This window comes from Opisthocomus hoazin, chromosome 6 (assembly GCF_030867145.1).
Source record: "Opisthocomus hoazin isolate bOpiHoa1 chromosome 6, bOpiHoa1.hap1, whole genome shotgun sequence".
NCBI lineage: Eukaryota > Metazoa > Chordata > Aves > Opisthocomiformes > Opisthocomidae > Opisthocomus > Opisthocomus hoazin.
This window is the reverse complement of record NC_134419.1, coordinates 26,706,385-26,728,122: the sequence shown is the minus strand read 5'-3', so window position 1 is coordinate 26,728,122 and position 21,738 is coordinate 26,706,385. Positions and strand designations below refer to the sequence as shown.

The window sequence follows — 21,738 nt, the reverse complement described above, 5'->3', positions numbered from 1 at the left end:
CTCAGGTCTAGACAGGGAGCAGGCTGCAGGAAGGAAATAAGCAGTCCGGTCTATATAACCTACATTCTGTAAGGCTGCTGCTGGAAGCATAAAGTGTATTCCCTGGTGCTTCTGATTTATTCTCTGTAGTACCTTATTTTGAGAAAACCCTCATCATGTCAACTATGTGGAGAAAAGTTCTGTACAGCACAGGTAAACTTACTACAGTCTGATGATAGGTTATTGAAATAATATTGTTTCATTGACTGAAGGAAGTTTTTACGTTTTTTGTTAGCCTAGCAGAGTCAGTGTAACCGAGCAGGGGAAAAAGCTGGAATTTATTTGTTTTCACGTCATTCGCATGGTTGTAGATCACCCATGGTGGCAGAATTGTTACCATTGATGGTAGGAGCCAGAGAGAGCCCAGCTTTATTCCTGTGCCAGGTCAAATGTGGGGTAAGAAGAAACATCTTTAGATTTGTAAAATGAGCAGCTCTGCTCTGGAAGTTATTGGAAATGTCACAATGCCATTTTTACAGTTGTTTTTTTGGAGCAGAACAGCCCCTTAATATCCGTTGCTATTTTCTATTAGTCTGTATTCAAAAACAAAGAATTTAACTAAAACTTCTAAAAGGATATTGCAGGAACCACATTTAATATGTGTCATAATGTAAGGTACAAAAACATTAGGATGCAGAGACAATAAGGTTATCTGATGTGTCTTAGCTGGGAAAGACAAGAAAGCTGCTCACAAGGCCAGCATTACTGCACGCATCAGTGAAAAGCAGTTGAATATTTAATGTGCATGGTAAATATAAGCAGAAAAGTGAGCCCAGATGACATATGACAGTGTAACGCTGCAGTATAGGAATCAGCTCAAGTACGGTATTCACATAACACATTTAGCATTCAGACTAACACAATTTGTCTGTACACCATCCTTTATGTTGCAATGGCATTGTTTTCCTTCCTCTCATCTTCTGATGTTTTCCCTGTAGACTCACGCTCACATCACATGGGCATTTACTTCAGTCATTGCTCATTTTATAACACATTCATGCACTCCATGCCTGCATTGTTCAGATACTAAATTTTACGTCTTTTTTCTCATATGGTTCATGAGACTTAATGGTCTTTTCTTTTTTGTCTGTTTTTTCTATATTCCAGTAATTCAGCAGGCTTAGCACCGAGTGAAGGTATTCTGAAAGTTGCTTTAGAACAATTAACTCATAAATATAAAAATAATAGTCTACTTTTGCCTTTTTTTTTTTTTTTTAGTGAGAGCAGGAACAAATATTTCTGTCTTCCAGTTAAATCTGTAGATAAAAAGCGTAACTCTGATCTCATCCTAGAGACTATCCCAGCACAAACAAACATTTTGGTAATTCTGGTATTTCTTGCTAATGCTATGGTCTAATGCCGAAACTTTGCATGTTTCCATTTACTTTGCTTCTTAAAATACAATTGATGAGAAATTTATGTTGCTGTAAGTATTGAAAAGTCTTTTGTTTGTATTTTGATGTCTCTTTTGCACTGAAAATCGAAATGAAGCTATGCTCAGTGGTAAATTTTTTGAACTTTGTTTTTTTTAAAAATATGGAGGCAGCAGGCATTAGTCACCTATGGGCTTCCACTTTTACACAGTAAGACGGTTTTTATTTACTGGATATCTTGGCCAAACACTGACTGAAACGAGACCATAAATCTGTTTTAATTCCATAAATCCCAAATAGCTTAATTGACCAAAACTTTCAAAGAAAACACAATTTCAAGCTGAAAACTATAGTCTGGGCTTTCATTTGAGTACTTATGAAAAGAAAAAAAGAAACTGGCAGAAGTTAAGGAGTTTATGATGGAAAAGATAGCTGATTCATACTGAGTGTGTGGTGGCAGCAGTCTCTTGGGATTCAGTGTTTGTCCTCTTCACTAAAATTGACAGAACTGAAACATGGGTGTGAGGCTTTACAGGGAATTTATTGCCAGATTAGGACCAAGGTGGCTTCAAAGGAAGTTCGTTCACCACCATTACAATTAGACCAAAAGTTACCCAGACCTTAGAAAAGTTTTTATATATATATATAAAGGATGGGAACCATGGTCCTCAAGTCCCACCACTACTTTATTTAGACAGTAATAGTTCTATAGCTCCTTCACAGTATTGACAGATTAGCTCAGCATAACAAATACATCTTGCAGGATAGTGTTAATGCCTTGGAAACTAATCATATGCTTAAGATTACTATCAAGGGTCCATGAAATTATGATTTTTTCCAGATAAAACAAGGCTGGCATGTTAATCTGCCTACACATCTCTCGATGAACTCTGCTTGTAAAGTACATTCTTGTGCAGAGTATTTTTCAGTTCCTGATAATGTCTGGAAAAAAAATTGCATATTTTACTAGGCTTATAGAAAATTTTTTCACTAAAAAGCAATAAAAAGAATTCCTGTTCCTGAGGATCTGAAAAATACTTTGGTTTCAAAAGATCAGAAACACTTCTCTGTTTTGATACAGAGAGCCACTTAAATGAGAGGCAGAGCTTGCTACACTAATATATGAGCTTTGTACCAAACTGTGCAGCAAATACAACAGTCCTTAAATTTATTCAAACAATATTTGGTATAACAGATTATTCACTTCTCAAGAAGAATAAGAGCACTGAAAAAAACCATGCTACTGCTGTAATTCAGTGGAAAGGACAGGAGAATCAGCAGCTTTGCAAACCTCTTTAATTATTTAGTCTGAGCAGATTTTGCACCACTGCAGACAACTTTGGTTGTTGGTGGACCCTGTAACATGCTAGGGTAGGGATTCTGGAGATTCTCAATCACGTAAATAGTTTGGGGTCTAATTTATCCATTACTGAAATAAATGGAAATATTTCCATTTCTGTCTGGTGCAGCATTGGTGACACTCACATGCTGTGCAATTCTTATCCCAAGGAATGGAACCCTCTGTTCTCTCTTCTCCAAGTGGTTATCATTTGTGAGTGAAGTTAAAACTGCAGTCACTTGCCTGATCATCCTACGACAAGACGACTTCTCCTCGGTTGAGTTTTTGCCACTCATCCAGAAAAGGATGCATGGTCTGAACAGAGTAAGCCTGGCTGACTCTTGGGAGCTGCTACTCCTGGAACACAAAAAAAACCAACCCAAACCCTGCTCATAATTAAGATCAATGAGGAAATAAAAAGTAGGCATTGAGAGGGCCTGACACCTTTGCACCTGCATGGCTAATTTTGGTTTGTATTCACAAACACCAAAGCCTAATGTTTGGTCCTCTTATCTGGGCTGACTCAAATCCCTCAGTGAAACGGCAGTGTAGGCATACGTCTCCCCTGCAGAATTCATATAGTGATGTAACTTTTACATTTTTTGTCCCAATGCCTATCATTTTGTGAACTGATACAGCATATTGCATGAGAGCCATGCAAGACACTGTGCTGTGTCTCATGGAAAATTCCAGTTGGTCCTTTCTTATTTTATTGTTTCCTTTAATCAAACACAAAACTCATTTAAGTCAAAAGAAAATGCTTGGTTTCTATACATATGAAAATGTAACACTTCCTTCATGGTAGACCTAAACCCACTAGTAAAAGGTGGTGCCTGTTGTCACTTTCTGCAGGTTTGAAAGTTATTATCCCCGTACAAACAGGATGTGATATTGTCAGGGCACCTCAGTGGTTGCTGAGTTTCTCTCTGGAGAAGCCAGAGCAGAGAGGAGTCCCAAAGAAAACCTCAGTGCTGTCAGTGTTGGCTATCATTCCTGGAAGCCATCAAAAAAGGTTTTGGAGGAGATCCTGTAGGCACAAAGTGATACTGAGGGAAATGAAAGTACACAAGTAGGAAAACTGTCAGTAAAATAGATTTGTAAAAAATCATACAGATGTGGACAGTACTGAACACCTGGGCTGTATCTTAGCTCAGTAAGAATGACTTTGTTATTTTAAGTGAATGCTTGTGGCACTTCTGTAAGGTACAGAAGTGTTATTATCTTGTCCTGTACTAGGAACTGAACGGAGAGAAAGAGATCACAATCCACTCCAGGATATTTTAAACACGATACTTCAAAAAAATGAAGTGTTACTGGTATAACCTGCTGCTAAGCAATAGTCTCCAAAACAGTGAAGTTCTCTAGATGGAGTTCATGTTGAAGTAATATTTCCCTTCCATACTCAGCTACCCCAGCTCCCCTGGAGAAGCTCTCAGGCCTGATGCACAGGTTGGTCAGAGTGTACCAGGCCTGGACCCAGAACCCCAAAGTAACGTATTTCACCTTGAGAAAGTTTTGAGTTGAAAATTCCTAGCTCATGATCACTTTTTTGGTCCTCTTCCAAAACCACTGATGAAAGAGGAAGCAGGAGTATTCTTCAAGAAGAAAATGCTAATGCATGACACTTCTGCCAAAATTTTATATAACTTGCATGATTTCATGGTTACCTTACTGATCTTGAAATAAGTATGAAATTGGGAATATTTTAAGGAAGCATGCAAGTATCAATCAGAAGAGTTACTCGGAACTGTAAAGAAGCATCTTGGAAATCACTGATTAACTTAGTTGAATTAGCTTATTTGTGGTATAAAAAGTAAAGACAGCAAAGTGTCAGATCTGTAGGACTTCAGAATGGGATTTTGGCAGAGGATGAACTATCTCCAAACATTGCAACACAACTGCAGCCAGGTGCTTTTACAAATTGTTTGAGGCCATTACAGGTAATCAGAGCGATGGAGCCAAATCCTTTCAATATACGAGACTTTTTAAAATCAAAGCAAGACCCTTCAGCAGCCTATAATCTGTAATAGTCCCACAGGACATGGAGCTGAGCCCTCAGGCATCAGCACAGTGGAGTGAGGACTGTACTCAAGGATATTTGCCTGAGAGGAGTGACTGACTGGCCAGCCTGGGACAGAGCATCTGTCCTGGTGCTCAGACAATAAACAACAAGTCAGTTGATGTGGAAATGGGAGTTTAGACTAAGTTCAGACTTTAAACCTGTACTAGGTACGGGCTTAAAATAATTAGTTACGAGTGTAAGCGCAATATTCTTGCAGTTCAAACAACATAGAATGCCATACTTCAAAAAAAGAAATCTCATACAGTAAAAATGCCAATTGCAACAGCTCCATGACTACCCATCAGACTCAAGTTTTCTTGCTCAGGGTTCACGCTTTAGTGTACTAGCAACTGTACAAACACCAAGCAAGTGACAGACTGCCAAAGATGGAGGCTGAGGGGTAAATCCTAAGCCAGACCTTGCTAGTTCTCATTCTCTGTGTTAGTGTTAGAGCCTGGGCAGGGCTGCACTGCCCTGATACGACTGCTAGGGACTGATTGCAGGTATTTGGGCAGGCAGCGTTTAGGCTCTATGAAGAGATTAAATTCAATTACGATTTCCACCATGAGTAGCCTAACTGATCATAAGCTAATCATGTCTCTATGTCACGTTTCACTTTCCCTCTCTGACCAAAGGACATTGGCCTGCTTCAAAGCGGATCTCCAAACCAAAAGCTACTATTCAAGAAATAAGGCATCAAGGGTGGAGCTGAGAAGGATGAACCCTGTAGGCTGCCTGTTCAACAGAAGACAGCTCTGGTATCTGAGAAGGGTGGAATCAAAATGGGGCTTGTATCAGAAACAGCTTACATCTGCAGATAAAGGTGGATTTTGACCTGACTCCATGTGCTGTAGAAAATGCTACTTTCAGCCTGTATTGAGGAGCCCCCAGATGTAAATTAGTCATCTGGCTAGAATCAGAGTTGAGTTGCACTCATAATCAATACACCTTGCCTTGGAGAACCAGAGACAAATTCAGTGAGTTGAGCCAGCAGATTTTTTTTTTTCCTATCTCTAAGAAGTATGATCTTCAAGAAAATCTTTTGAAAGTGTAGGAAATCTTCTTAAAAGAAAGACATTGACAAGACTGCCATTACCTCCTAGAATGTTAGGGTAAATCTCTCTAATCTGAAGTACAATGTATTTTCTGTTAGTTATCTTTAGGTGGCAGTAAGGTAAAAGCATGGAGCAGAAAGTTAAGAGAATTCTCTAACACATTTTTAGAGACCTTTTTCTCATGTACTGTGCTGGCTATCACACAGAAAGAGACTTCATAAACCCCTTGCATCTTCAGCAGATATCCAAAAAGCAATTATTAGTTTGCTTCATCCAGATCACATTCAGATGCAAACTTGTTGAATGCTAGCAATATTAATACAATGACCAGACTCTATATTAGGTATGCAGTCCTCAATCCAAGAATCCCTGAGAACAGAGGTAGGGTTCACAGGTAGAGACACACTCATATGTCCCTACCAACAAGATGCAAGTACACTAAAAAAATAAACCCACAAGAAAAAAATAACTCCATCAACAAATAAAAGGTCTAAATTAAGATTAAAACAGGGTTTCAAGGAGTAGTTATTGATATAGAGGTTTATAGATTTTATTTTTCCATTTACACTGTTCATGTATGCATCTCTTCCAACACCTTTCCTGAAGCTAAAACATGATGATGTTTGTTGTCTCAAATCAACTTTCTGCTAGAAAAAAGGCCAGTAGGATAAAAACATACTCAAAATTTTTATCAAGGAATATAATTAGCTAAGTAACGCAACAGTGTCACGTAGAGTGCTAAGGCAAGTATTATGTAGCCAATAAAGGTCTACCTTATACCATTAATATTTACAGTTGGAAGCACGAGATGGCTGCAATCGAAGTGCTGCACCCAACAAAGGCTAGCTGTTGACTTGATACCTTGTTGTCTGACAGTGTGAAACAGTCAAATAGCTACTTACTTCATCACCACTTGACAGCATAATATTAATGCTAGGTAGCAACACATGGCTGTTTTGCAGAAGCTTAGCACCAAATAGGAAGAAGAATTTCATGGAAGAGTTTTGAGATTGTAGGGTTAGTTTATTAGCAGAGAAGTAGGGACAGAAAGTGTTTGGCAATTACAAAATAAAACAGGAATCATAATTATGTCTCCTTACACTGCGGACCCACCTATTATACATCACTGGACAGAGCAGTTTCTTAGTCCCACAGAAAGTGGGAAGAGGTAAGACTGACAGTTTCAGCACAAGTTGCATGAATTCTTATGCAGAACCAGGACCCAGTGGATACAGACAACCCTGCTTCACACTGTCACAGTCAGAGACCAGAGCCCACAGAAGGTGGCTGCATCTGTATGTGATGCAAGTCTTTGATGGGTACTTAGCGCTGTTCTCAAAGATCTGATTACAGAAATAAAAGAACATCTACCACTAGCATCACTAATTGAGGAAGATCTCTTTAACCTCAACTATTGAGTGGAGTTTTGAGCAACCTGTTCTGTGCCCACAATTCAGATTGTGAAACTCCATTAAAGTTAATCAAAGCTGATAACGCAGAACACCAGTGAATCGTGCCTGGTAAAAACAATGCACACGGAAATTTATTAGTGAGGAGAAACAGCGTGCAGGTATTCACTTAGATGGGCTTTGTGCTTCCAGATTGCCAGTACCTCAGCAAAATTTCTTTTTTCCCCCTAATACAGAAAAAAATAGAATCTAAAATGGGAGAGAGAACGTGCCAAATTCAGAAAATCGGAAGTTTGCATTAGAAATGGTTTAGTTTCACCCTAGACATAGCTGTTGACACCCTACGTTATAATTTCTTGCCCCATTCTCTTATCCAAACATTGCCATTCCCATCAGCCCCATCTTGAACGTTATATCATCATCCTTCACATGCCAGTCTGCTCAACACCTGTGCTGAAAGCAGTTTCGAAATTCGTTCTTCTTTCTCATCATTTGAACTGTTTCACTCTGTCTGTTGAATATCTCTTCACTTCTTTTCCTTGGGAACTGCCCTGCCCCCATCTTCAGCGCTGTAGCATCTTTTCCTGTTCTCCTGCTTATGGGTTTAACCTACTGACCCCCTCCCACCCACTTCAGTCTCCCATGACAACAGGAGCACACTTCCTCAAAAGGCTGCTACTGTGTGTTCTTCCAAATTCCTCTTCAGGAGTCACTTCTACCGCGGCAGCTGTAGGGATGCAATAGAGTCAACCTGGCTATATGCAGGGCAATGACAGAAGGCTACTGTTCTTGGTGATAGTCTTTTGGTTTTAAATATCATCCATTCCTTCCTGCAAGATGCTTGCCTGATAAGGCTTTTATCCACCACCAAGAGTTATTCATATAGAATCTGCTCTATCAAATCTGCAATGCAGTTATCCCCTATGGAGAAACACCACCTGATATACTGCGCTGTTATCCATGTACAAAAATAATTCTATATGATACCCCAAAGCATTTCCCAAACTGGAAAGCGATGTTATACCCCAGAGACTGACACCTTTACTAAAACATTTGTGTAGTTTGCGATTTAGCAGCCATGGGACAAACTCCTCCTCGGCATGGTTTGCCTGGATTTGCACCAGCTATAGATTTTCCCTCTTATCCTTTGAGGTTGCAGCAGATGGTTGAGTTCCTACACCAGAGGCTGTCAACAGAATTTTAAAAAGCATCTCATAACAACACATTGGAGCTGCACATTTAATCTGTGCTGCACCACCAAGATGATCTTAAAAAGAGCTGGAGCTCACTTACAAAATTAGCACTGGCAGTTGCTGCAGAAATGCTATCAAGGAGTCTTCTCAAAGCCCACAGCTTAATGAGAGCTTACCTCCCAAACTGCCAGACAAATCACTTCTCCGTGCATAACCGACACTCTGCTGGCTGAGCAAAAAGGCATTTAATACTCTGACCTGTGAGATACTGATCCAGCAGAATATCTGATGGAGATTTTAAGGGGCTACTTATGTATTTCTGGCTTTGTTTGGTCCATGGCTGAGCTCATGTAAAGTACAGTGGCCAAAACCATAAATATTATTTCTTCTGTCTGAGACAGACTTACTAAATACCACTGTTTTCATGGCTGGACCTCTTCCATTGAAGAGTTACTGTAAGTCAGACATCAATACTACAAGTAGTTAAAGAAATTATAGGTGCCATATGTAGCCTGTTCTTTAGAGATTAATTCCTAAAAGTGAGCTTTGGGTCTGAAAAGCTACATCCAAAAGGCTAGTATTGTAAACAGAAGGCTACCTGAGGCACATATTACTGCAAGTACCAGCATTGAGGACAGGGCAAATCGTTTTGATTTAAACATGGCACCCTTTCCAAGTGATCCAGGAACAGTCCTGCAGCCTAATGTGGGGAGAGGGAGGACTGTGCATGCTGATCTGACTGGAAGATCAAGACTAATGTGAAGAACACCCTTGTTTAATTGAAGTTTGCTTTAAAATTTAGTTGCAACCCTTTAGAGATCTCCATCTCCAATTTCTTGCTCCACTATAAATAGAACAAACTTTCTCGTTAACTTCTGTAGTGTCACAACAGTGTGACTTCACGTGTCAGGAGGAAGGCTGTCAGCATTTCTTAACAAGGCACTTACCTTACAAAGCCCAGCTAAATCCTAGATTTCAATCATTTCTGACTTCTTCATTTTCTCACAGGACACCAGAGAGGTAATTATTCCTTGATTAAAAAAAAGATTGCATTTTTCTGATCTAGAACTGTTCGATCCAGATGATCAATTCATCATTATAGCTGCTAACACTAATCCTCTCTACATTTGCGCTTTGATTTCAAGAAGAATTGCCAGGTTGACATTTTCGAGGAAGGAATTCATTCAAACTGTCACATTTCAACTAAGACAAACTATTCAAACTACATTTTATAGATAAACCTATATAGAAAGAGGTGGTAGTGAATGTAATTTCTTCAGAGACATTTGAAGAAAATATTCAGACAATAATATGCACCAGAAAATAGAGAGTAAAAAAAAAAAAGACTGCTTACAGACCTGCTTCTTCATGGTGAGCTGCACATAGATCTATTGTACTGTGGATCTGCTGCACACATCAGAAGTCGTCACCTACGTTTTGTCTTCAGCAACGTCCACAGAGGTACGTACAGGACTCGGGGTCTCATTCAGCCCCTCCAGCAATGGGATTGTCTTTTCCTGCGGATATCAGGAAAACCACTCAGAGGCCGATGGCAGAAACAGCAACGGCAATGATGAAAATTCAAGACTATCTACAACTCTGCCTGTAGTATAGACAGATTTTTCAGAGGACTACAGAGATACATGAGGGATGGCAGGATAGCCTCCTCCCAGTGGACATGGTGTCAGAGGGTGAAGGTCCCAAGATGTGGAGAGAAAATCAGTCATGCTTACCTTGGGGTGTCACGTGGCATGCAGAACACAAAGCCACCTGTGACCAGCAGAAAAGCTGATGTGTGGCAACTGCAGACCAGCCTGAACTGGAGCTACGGGCTGGCTGATTGCCGGGAGAGGAGTCACATCTTTAGGCAACAGAGATCTTCAGCAGGTATTCAAGGCTTTGAGTCCAAATCTGGTCCTTCTATAAACCAGTCTTGTGTTTAAACATTAAGGAAACAAAACTAGAGAGAAACCCTGCAGCAGTCTGTCTAGGTCCATTTTTTCTCTCACTTTTTGCTTCTTAGTTTCAGAGAATTCAAATATTTTTCTTACCAGATAATCCTGAAGCTTGTTAGGCAGCAGGTTTAAAGTACAGCAAACATCCCGCCTTTCAGGAACGACTTCCTTCACACACAGAGGTGAGAAGAAGGGCTGTTCAATGTGACTGCCATAGAAAATGCTCTGTTAAAGGCCACAAGATAAACTGCAGAGTTGTGAGGTGTGCAGAAGGAAAAGGAGCTGGTGGCCTCACTAGTGATAAGCAGCTAAGGTGCACCACAGACACGAAGTGCTGCCTCCTTTGCTGCCAGAGGTAACAAAGCAAAAAGGAATAAATTATTCAATTACGTGAATGAGAACTGTGTGTAGGCCCACTCAACACAGAGGAGTGCCCACACGGACAACAGCATGAAGAAGGAAACCGGGATAAAACATAAAGACGATAAAGCAGTGACAGGTAATAGATGATGTGTATAGAATTTTAAAAATAATTTGCCATTTCCAGTGGCCTGTGCAGTGTTTGGCTCAGCTGGACGTGAACGTGTTCTCTTTAAAGAAGTCCAGAGTGGGTTATTGGTTCAACTCAGCAGCCCAACAACTAGGTCAACATGGTTCTTGGCACCCGCTGGCTGGTGTTTAGCACATGCAGAGCAGCTACTTTTTACTGATGATGTGACGGAGAGCAATAGGTACTGGCTTGTGAAGGTGAAAAAAAAAAATCATGGAAAAGAGACTTCATGTGCCATTCTTTTAAGGTTCTTATATTGGAACAAAGTCAATCTAGAGATTTATGGCCACTTTACTGCTGTTGAAAATAAACTAGTCTCACAGGCTGGGGTTATCAACGCAGATTTCGTCTGGAACTACTGGGATTCTTATTTGAATTCAGCCTTTAACAGAAAAAAGATCTGATAAGATGGCTGTAAATCCTCAACAAAATAAACTCAGCATATCTATGGGCTTTTTAATCAAGTTAATGACCTTTCTTCGGCTGCTCAGTATTAGCCCTATGTGCCCCCAAACTTTTCAAAGTAATTCTGATGTGGATTAGGGCCACTCAAGCCAATCGTCCCTCATTACTGTAGCAAATGGTTTTGATTTGGGGGCAGTAAATCTGGATGGCGTGGATCAGATGTTCTTACCGTGAATTAAGTGATAACCTCGTGAGCGGTGTCAGGACTCAGGATCCGGAGGCTTTGCCAGTGAAAGCTCCAGTGCACACGAGCAGCTGCAGAATTCCCAGCAAGCCCCACACGTGGCAGAGAAGGGAATGCTCTGGCGTTTGGCAATCCCTGTGTTTTAAAGCTTGTGCTGATGTCTCTGTCTTGGGAAGCATCCAGAATCAGGCACATTTCTATGTGAGTGCTGAAATGAAGGCTATTAATTTTTAATACCCAGCAACAGAGGCATGCTTCTGCTTTCAGAGCACATTGCGCCTTTCACATCCCACAGACACACACCCTTGGTCCAAGCCACACTTTCCCATGCAAAGCTCATGCCCAGGAAGCAGCGTCCTGAGAAAGCTCATGCTACTTCTCCCACACCTACGGCGATTGCTCCACTGGCACCGCAGCTTGCTCTTCTCTCTCCCTGATCTGGCTCAGCCCTTGGTGTCTGTGGCCATAATTCTCATTCCCCATATAGACATAAAGCAGGATTAGATCAGCTAAGTCATGCTGATGTAAAACACGCAAGAGGAAGAGGCCCTGTGTGTTTTGCTGGCTCTCTTGTGCTATTCCACTTGCCTTTGACATTTGGCACACATGGAAACGTTCACATATAGTAATTCCCTAATGTGCCTCCCTTATAGAAAAACTGTTTGGAAGACTGCTTGTTTAAAGATAAGCATACATGTACTGGGTTGATAAATGCTACTGAGCTTTGACTTGTGAACTGGGCCCTCGTAATCCAAACTGTTCATCTACAAAGCAAATCAAGGAACCAAGGCTGAACAATCAATCTGTTTCTATAACCAAATGAAAAGCAAAACCCATCCCTACAATTATTTTTCACTCTATCCAATGATTTATTTTATCTAATGTAAACATTTTAAATCATTATTATTTAATAATTTTAAAAACCTAAAAAAATTATCAGCTTTGAAATGAAACCATCGGCAAAAATCCAAAAGACTTTGTTTTAAAAGAAAGAAAAAAATAAGTTTTTTTCTGCATTTCCTCCTGTCTTTGAAGATGAAGCTATTCACTACATGAAAACTAAATTCAAGAATATTTTCTTTTTCTTCTTTTTTTTTTTTTAATTTTGCCAAAGTAATTTCACCTTGCTCCAGCTGACATCCAAAGACATACAAATAGAACATGCTACATAAAATATCTTAGGGAGAATCACATTGGCCTTCTAATGTTAATAGACTTCATTTTTTCGGTATTACCATGGCACATGGCATCATCTTGCCATCAGCATCCATTACCCTTAAGGATACAGCTTTACTGACAGCTAGTGTATATTAGGGGCAGGGGAACTCTCACAATTGTTATGTCACTGACTACCTATTAAACAGGCTGATATGATAATTCAGGTGGGAAGAGCTCTCAGAAGGTCTCCCAGTCCAAACTCCTGCTCAAAATGTGGCGAGAATCTCTAAGGTATTGCCCAGCCAGTAAATTAACCCTCCTGCAGTTACCCTACATATATTTAGTTATTCATAAGCAGTGCTGAAGTTACATTCAGAAAAGCTGTGATCACCATGTGGTATTTGTTAGCAAGTATTATTTCTCAAAGGCTATCACAGTCTATGGGGGTCTCATAGGCTTTCCTGACAACAAAGGTCTTTAGCAAAAAAATTCAGTATCTTGTTTCTCTTCATAAATTTCCAGCTGTCCTGTGGCTTTTTTTTTTTGTTCGTGCTGAGAAAAAAAGAAGTTTGCCTCACTTTGTCCTGTCCTTTCCTTTCCAGAGCTTCCCGCTTCTGCTTTTGAAGCTCTAGGCCACCTCATGCATGGGGTTCTCCCACGCTTTCTGATAAACACACCAAAAAATTGTATATTCGTAGCAAGTGGCCATCTCCCACGCAATCAGTTCAACAACCAGATCTTAACAAGCTAACACGGGGAAGTGAATAGCAGCCTGTGTGCTAGCAAGCTGAAAAGCGATGTTGTAGTGTGGTGGTCTAATCAAGGAGACATCAGCTGTGCATTGCTCACCACCCAGTGCCTTACAACACCCACAGACTCACAGCCACGGGTGACCCGCTACGCGGCTGTGAACACCGAGATAAGCAGCCACATTCATGAGCAGTCCCACGGCGGTCAGAGGGGCTCTGCTCTTTGAAACGTCAGAGAGGTTCATAGCCTAAATCCATCTATGGTGGAAGCAACAGGCAAGGACTTACCTGAAGAGCCTGAAGCAGTGATATGGGACCTTCACATTCAAACTGCTTTTTTAAAGCCCACTCCCTATTATGCAAAATAGGGTCAGTAACAGAAAACCTCTTTTTCTGCTGTCTCAGCAACACCGTGTTTCTAAAAATGCTGATCAATCCTTTTGCTTTTTGGGATCACCAGTTACAATTATTTCAGTCTATCATCATCACCAAATACTGCAATGAACACACTCCGAGGTGACGGGGGACTGAGGGACAGAACTTTTCAGATTTTTTTTCCCAGATCTGCCAGTTGATTTTCCAAATTAATTTAAATGTTCATCCATTAATTACTAAAGAAGCAGTTGAGTTTGATGGGATCAGACTGCAGAGCCTTCTGGCAACTCTTGTTACCAGTTCAGCACTACTGCTAAGGGGACTACCTATACTGTAAACTTGGGCAGTGACCTGTGGGCTGATAAACCAGGGGACAGCATTTGAATGGTAGGGGCTTTTTGGATCAATAGAATCCACCCAAAAAGATGATATAAAGGCCATTTTTTCATATTTAGAAATTAGAAGCAACATAAACACAGAAATAAAGTTAGCTTATATATCTGAACATAGTAAAAAAACCTAGCTCTCTAGATTTTAATCAGTGGGGTAAGTTTTTTTACATACTGGCTTAAGAGGAAGCAATTTGTCCAACACAGATACAGGCAATATGGGCAATTTTCAGTAGTTTTCTTTAAGTTCAGGTTACTGGCTGACCAAACCAAATCCAATGAATGAATAATAGTTATTAAACAGAAAAAATAATTAGTAAAAAATGTGTAGTGAATTGCTATGGGTAAGGTTTCTGTACTAAATAACTCTTGTAGAATGAGCAAAAAGCCCTGGTACAATGATTTTAACTTGAGAATAAGGTTTAAATATGTAACTGCACTTTAACAAGTTACAGCAGTTTTTTCTCCCCAATTCCTTTGCATAACATTTTTCTTTAAGAAATAAAATTAATTTGAAGGATATCATAAATGAAATTGTCTCCACAGATATAGATGTGCTTACAACAGGAATGGAAAGAGTATGGACTGGAAAATAGGAGAATAAGTTTAGAAATTTCACATACCAGAGACCAGGCAGTACCATCCATTTGCCTATGGTAGTGAATTTCTTTCACAAATGTCCTGTTCAACCCTAGGATCAGACTTCACTCAGACTATCTTGGTCTTCAGTTTACCAGAGCAGAAAATGAAATAAAAGACAGCTTCTGAGAATAAAAAGTCCATTAAAATTTTGCAGCCTCTCTGAGACAAGAGGAACAAGGGTCATACAGTCGAACACTGTACAGAGAAAAACTAAGATCTCAAACACATCTGTAACACCATCTAAAGATGACCTTCCCAATCCAATACAATTTTATAGACCAACATGTTTCATGCCACCTGGTTTTACAGTTGGAGTCATGTGGTCTGTCACCTGCACTGACTATTTCTATTGGAAAAAAATGTTTTTAAAATTATAGGAACAATATATTTAGCCATCGAGGACAGAGGAAAATATCCTAGCTGGTCATGCATCCCCTAGAGAGAATCCCTGAGCCAAACTTCCTTTTATTATTATAGTAGGACCTTTTATATCAGCATGGAGGTGGAGAGAGAAAAAAAGAAGAAAGATTGTTTTAACATTTTCCCTCTGGCATTGTTGCTCTTCTGCAAAGGCACGAGTCCAAGCAACGTGCGCACAGCAACAGCAGCCGCTTACAGTACACCCATCGCTGAATGCAAAGCCGTCACTGTTCTCGGGACTGTAATTGCACTTGCTTAGAAACGACCAGTTAGCAGGTCACTAAAATATCCTGTAACATGCAGTATCTAACTGGGAAATGGGCCTTGACCTGCTTTTTTCCATTTCTAAATATTTCGGGATTTGAAAGTTCAGCCTCAAGCACACATTCATCTATGGCAGTTCAGCTGTCACTCATAATACCAATCAAAAGATGACGGATGGCAGAATCTGCCCAGAAGTTCAATTCCTACTAGGGTCATTCTGTCCATAGTGACCACGTTTCCACACTAACCCCATCACTTCATTGGCTTACCTCACCGTAAGCACTTTTTACAGATAAAAGCACATATGTACACGTGTATAAAACATTCATCTACCAACTATAAAATTTCTCTGGTCTAAAGCTTTTCATTTGGCAGATTTGTTTATGCGCACTGTACCTGACTCTATTACATTTCCCACTGCCACATAAAAACAGGAAAAAAAATATCAGAGCATCCTTACGTTCATCCTGTACTGTACTGCTTGTGTTTGTGCAGATGAAGCTACAAAGCCTGTGTGTAGAAGGAGAGCTGGATGAATATTTTAAAACATGTTTGTGAAAATATACTGATTAATTTCTCATTGAATAGATTTCAGTTGCATTCTTGGGCAACCTCTATACACTTCTGCCATGCAAACATTGTGGTAGAAAAGTTTACTGGCAAGAAAGCCTAGAGAAATAGTACATCTTACAAAAAATATTTACAGTAAGCAAATTTTCTATGTATAAATACAAGTATTCACATAAACATTACTTCTCCAGCAAGAGAAACAGAAATGTGACCGAGTATATATCCAGTCAGAATAGCTTATGTTTAACTTGCAGTAGCAAAAACTAGCAATAACAAATTCACAACCAAACTAGGGATAATGAATTATTATTAAAGGAATTAAAGAAACAATTGCTGAATTACTATTACAATCAACAGACATATTAACTCAGAGGTTGTTTTCAAGCACAAGGGAAGCCATCAAATGAAATGGGTCATTATGTGAAATTCATCCATCTCTTCCTTGTATATTAAATATTTAGCACCATGTGTGTATTTCGCTGAAAAGTCCAAAGAACAAAATTTGGAGGACCTAATGTACTTCTCTACCCATAAACAGTGCTTCAGCAGTAGGTCATCTACGCAAAGCTCTATCCATAGAATTGTTTTTGTTTTCCTTCGATGGACATAGATCAAGTATGTCTCAGTAATCTCTTGACATAAATTATATTGCAATTATTTCAATCCTTCCAGTTGACAGCTGACTTGATCTCGAACATATTCACCTCCATTGGCTCAGTAACGCTGGCCTTGTTATTGATCCTCTTCTTGGCAGTTGTGGTTTCAGTCATCGCTGCCAATAAACGGGCGACTCAAGGGACCTACAGCCCCAGCCGGCAGGAGAAGGAGGGATCCCGGGTAGAGATGTGGAACATGGTGCAGCCACCGCCAATGGAAAGACTGATTTAGAAGAATGCTCTCCTCTACCCTGGAAGATGGCTGAAAGGGGACAGTGTACATATGTTTGATATGTTCATTTTCATTCTGATACCAGGAAGACTCACTATAAAGATTACAATGACTTTGGGCTTACAATATTTTCAATATTTTCCTTTTAAGTTCAATAACATTAATATTCTCTTAGCACTTAAGTGAACCAATGCCATTTATCATCGGTTTGGACCAACCTGTCCAAGGACAATTCTTATTTGCACTGGTGACTCCAGCCTTGATAATCACCAGTAGGCATTACAGACAGTAATGGCTCCTGGGCTATGTGTAAGTGCCTGTCTCAGACGCAACACGAGTAACAGCTGCTTGTTTGTGCTTTCCTTTGACTGCCCGGCAATCACTACTGCAGAAGATGATGCAGACAAATCAAATAAGCCTGTACAATAAAGACATTCTAATTCTGTTATCAAAGGGTTTAGTACTAGAGCTGTGTCTCAGCAATAGCTACTTTCATCTGCTAATCAGGGATTAAAAGGAAGCTGTGCGAAAACTATAAAAAAATAAATGCTTCAAGTTTAATTGGTTTTCCTTCCTCCAGTTCTCTCATTTTACCAGCTGCCCTCCACCTTCTACTGAAAAGAATTTCAGTTTCCACAAAAGCATGTATTTCTCTAAGTATAAAAGACTGTGTCCGAAACTGTCCAGTGGACACAGTCTGACCTCTTAGGAAACACAAAACCTAAACATCCTAGGTAAATTCTGCACATCCACACTACTGCCATTTTCTGATTACAATACTACCTGAAGGTCCATTTTATAAAACTGTTGCTTCTCACCGTGCAAACATACACTGGCTGCCAAACAGGCAAGCTTCTTCAAAAATGGTTCCCAAAGTTTATGGAAAATACCAGGAAAGAGGGAGAAGCAGCCTACAGGTAAAGCACTGGCTTGGAAATAATTACAACAGACTTGGAGCTCAGACTTCTCATATGATCATGGGCAAATAATTGTTTGTGCCTCAATTTTCCTCCTCTAAAACAGGGATAATCCCATTTAACTACCTCGTAAACCTCAGCAGCAAAAGGATTGCATCTGTTTGCTGAAAAAGAAACAAACATAGAAAAGGTAATGTAGTAACAGGAGAAGTTTAGAAGAAATCTTGTAATGAAATAGATATTTGAAAATCTTCAAGATATTTAATGATCATTCTTGTAGTAGGAAAGGATCTGCCAAAAATACACCCAGGTCAAAGGGGTGTTTTGAAGAGTAGCGGCAAATTTTAGCACTAACTCATCCAGTTAATTTTCACATGTAGTCAAGAAATTAAAGCATAAACATTGCTCCCACACAAACTGAACACGCAATAAAGAGCAACGGAGTGAAAAGTCCATGATGGCATTTCTTTCTTCCTGCAGTTCAGCTTATATATCCCCTCGGTTGTGAAACAGCCCTGAAATACGCATCAAACCCCAGACGGTTGTTCCAGGAGGTGCATAACAGAGCACGCACACAGTATCCAAGGGTTTAACTTATCTTTTTAATTAATGATCAATTCATAATTCATTTTGAATGAACCCCTTAAGGGATGACTGAATATCAATGTCACTCACATTTATTTTTGTATTAGATAATTAGCAGTAACTATGATAGTAAGCCCATTCTGGACTTCTTGCAGTCCTCACAGATATCTTCCAAAACAACGCACTACAGAAAATGTGAGCGGACGGTAGGATTCAAGCCAAGTTCAAAGAGCAAAATGTAGTCCCAGTGAAATTGCACAACAGATTTTATTCTAGCCCAATTTACAGCTTTACTACTGAAGCTTCTTATTTTGAATGCAATCGTTGTACAGACACAGTCTAAATCCAGAGAGTTCAAAAAATGGCAGCTAAGGGAGTAATGGAGCAATAAGTGACCGATAACATGACAGTAGATAAGAGGTTAGCAGAGATTCAGGGAAGGTCTTTTCGAATCATGGCATTATGCAATTACAGATGTAATAGCTTTTAGTTGAAACTCTTGGTTTAGCCCAGCATTTGCCCTGTGAGACACTGCTAAGGGATAATAAAAAAGTACTGTAAAGTTTGTGAGGCATGATCATTTTTAGAAAGATAAAGAAATACCTGAAAACAGAAGAAATTGAGTCAAAGAGCTTACAGTTTGAGGTAGACACTGCTCAGCAAACGAGACAGCAAAGAGCAGTGTGTGAGGATGAGAGACAACAAGTGACGCAGGAGTGATTTGTGCAGATTCTCAAACACCTTGCTGTAGCCTCACCCAAAACAGCTGCATGAGGCCCAAGGCCAAGGCCGCTTTCTAGGCAGAGATGGCAAAGTGGGCAAAGACACAGGAACCTGTGTGAACAAGCAGGCAAGCAAGAAGTAAGGGGATGAGAAGAGCTGTGAGGCTGCAGGCTGGGAAGGGCTCTGGGACAGAGAGCTCTGAAAACCAGGGGGAATCCAGAAGCACCAACTGGGCACGAGTAGCAGAAGCAGCAGTGAACTAGTAAAGCAGATGCAAGGAAGATGCTTCCCCACACCTGCTTTATGTTCTTGGATTTCTGGTCAGTGAGCTAAAAGGAGGAATAAAATTGATAGAGATCTCAGTGAATAGCAGAGATTGAGAAAGAAAAACAGAAATTCAGTGATTTCAGAAGAAGCAGTAGAATGGGTATGATAAAGACCTAAGTTCAAAGTTCACCGTTCTTTGAGCAGGAGGTTGGACTAGATGACCTCAGCAGGTACCTTCCAGACTAAATTATCATATGATTCAAAGTAAAAGGACAAAAGAGAGAAAGCAGCTGAACATGGAGGCAGTTTGTATGGAGCACTAACTTGAAGGAAAGCGTTATTGATCACAGTGAAATTCAGAGCAAGAATCAGGCAGTGGCTGGAAAGTAGTTCTGCTCTCCTCTGTGGTTTGACTTTCCAGATGAAATTTTGGACACAGTAGAAGAACAATCTGTGCAGAGGTAATCAAATATTCGAGGAAGTGTTGTCACACAGAGAATCTACAGGGCTGAGCAAGACACCCAGGAACAGAGGAAGGAAGAGGCAGAGAAGATGAAAGCCTGAAGAGTTTTCATACAGCTCTGGAGGAATATGCTCCAAAGAATTATAAAGACACCCATAAAAGCACAACAAAGGGAAAACCTCACAGTGAAATAGGAGTGTGGTTTGTAGAAGGTAAGTCAAGGAGACAGAAGGCAGGGGAAAAACCTTTAAACTAAGATTAGAGTAAGTTGTGATTGCTGTCAGTCTCAGTGGAGAGGAAGCAATAAAAAGAAGAGTGGTGAAAATTCATGCAGAAGTGAGAGAAGAAAAGGAAATGAAAGTGGATGGCACTTGAGGAAGGTGGAGGCAAAAGCTGTATTGCAGCAAGAGTGAAGCTGGGCTGCCACAGCAGTGAGGCCATAGGAAAGGGAGGGAGGGTGATGGTGAGTCGGGAATGAGAATTATCTCCTGAAGCAGACCTGAATGAGATAACTTAGACGGAGCATGTTTTATTGCAAATAGGGATTAAAATGTGAAATATTCAAAACTCTTTTTACAATCTCATAAGAAACAAGAAAAGGCCCAAAAGGCACAAATGTCAGTTCTAAATACACTTTCTGAAAAGCTAAATTAACAAAGCAACATCCAAAGAAGGCAGGGAGGCAGACACTGCAGCTGGAAAAGCCCATCAGTAGCCTGGAGATCCACAGAAAGTCACAAAGCTGTTGCTGTATTAACATGCTATAGTGACCGTGAAACACGCGGTAAGGAAGACTGACCCTTCTGGGCCATATCTCAACCAGGGAACAACAGTTAAAACAACAGAGAATACATTATAACGAGTGTCTAATACCATCTTTGCTGAAATTTAAACCACATATTAAGACTGATATAGCAGATGTCAAGCTATTTAACGCTTCTCAGCCCAGAGGTTATAATAAAATGTGTACAGAACCACAGACGTTCAGGAAGGAGCAATAACATCTAAGAACTGTGGAGATCATTCATGCTGCTATAAGGAAAACAATATCGAGATTGACTTCTGGTTTCCCAAAAAGCACTGATAAACTCCATTAATATGGAGGTATCTCCACGCAGAAGACCTAAAATATTTCACAATTACATTTGTTTAACCTATCTTACTATTTGACTCAAAAAGCTGAAAGTAAAATAATTTATTCACAATCTCTTGCAACCCACCCATTAAAGAAACAAATGCACACTATGCTCCCAAACTCACACGTTTAAACTTTCTCTTCATGTCTAACAGCTTTCTACAAAGAAAGTGAAGGCGCTAAGTCAGAGCACATGATCTGCTCTGCACCAAATCCCTCTGAAGGTACTCAGAAGCAGGAGAAGGATGAAGCAACTTACTCCCCTTTCACAGTCCACTCCCTTTTCCCTTGGAAAGAGGTGCCACCCACTGTGAAACAGTGAGGAGTACCTTCAGAGTCCCAGAAATATTTACACTAGCCTGAATACAAATATTGCAGCTGGAATATGGCCGGCTCAGAATGATCCTAGTGTAACACTGCATTAATTATGTGCCTTCTCCACCATATGTAAAATTAACTGTTCCGTCTCTGTATGTACACAGTATGTTTATAGCTTAGATGGTGTACTCATATTATTGTTTTCCTGTGTACAGGATCAAAATGACCAATAAATATGGATTGAATCGAGC

General features: G+C 40.0%; 1 protein-coding gene across 4 annotated transcripts in view; it reads left to right on the top strand.

Moving 5' to 3' along the window:
- The window catches only part of CRB1 (crumbs cell polarity complex component 1), a 112,440-nt gene extending 90,702 nt beyond the window's left edge, over positions 1 to 21,738 (top strand). The window contains exons 12-13 of one of the 4 annotated variants that reach the window (XR_012764187.1): positions 16,864 to 20,246; positions 21,703 to 21,738. Coding sequence is in view for 3 of the 4 variants with exons in the window: in XM_075422320.1 (XP_075278435.1) it covers positions 16,864 to 17,079 (216 nt within the window). In the remaining variant the exon portion in view is untranslated. Of the gene's footprint in view, positions 1 to 5,448; positions 5,522 to 16,863; positions 21,676 to 21,702 lie in introns of those variants that run through there. The other 3 variants (XM_075422321.1, XM_075422320.1, XM_075422322.1) reach the window with 3 other exon arrangements.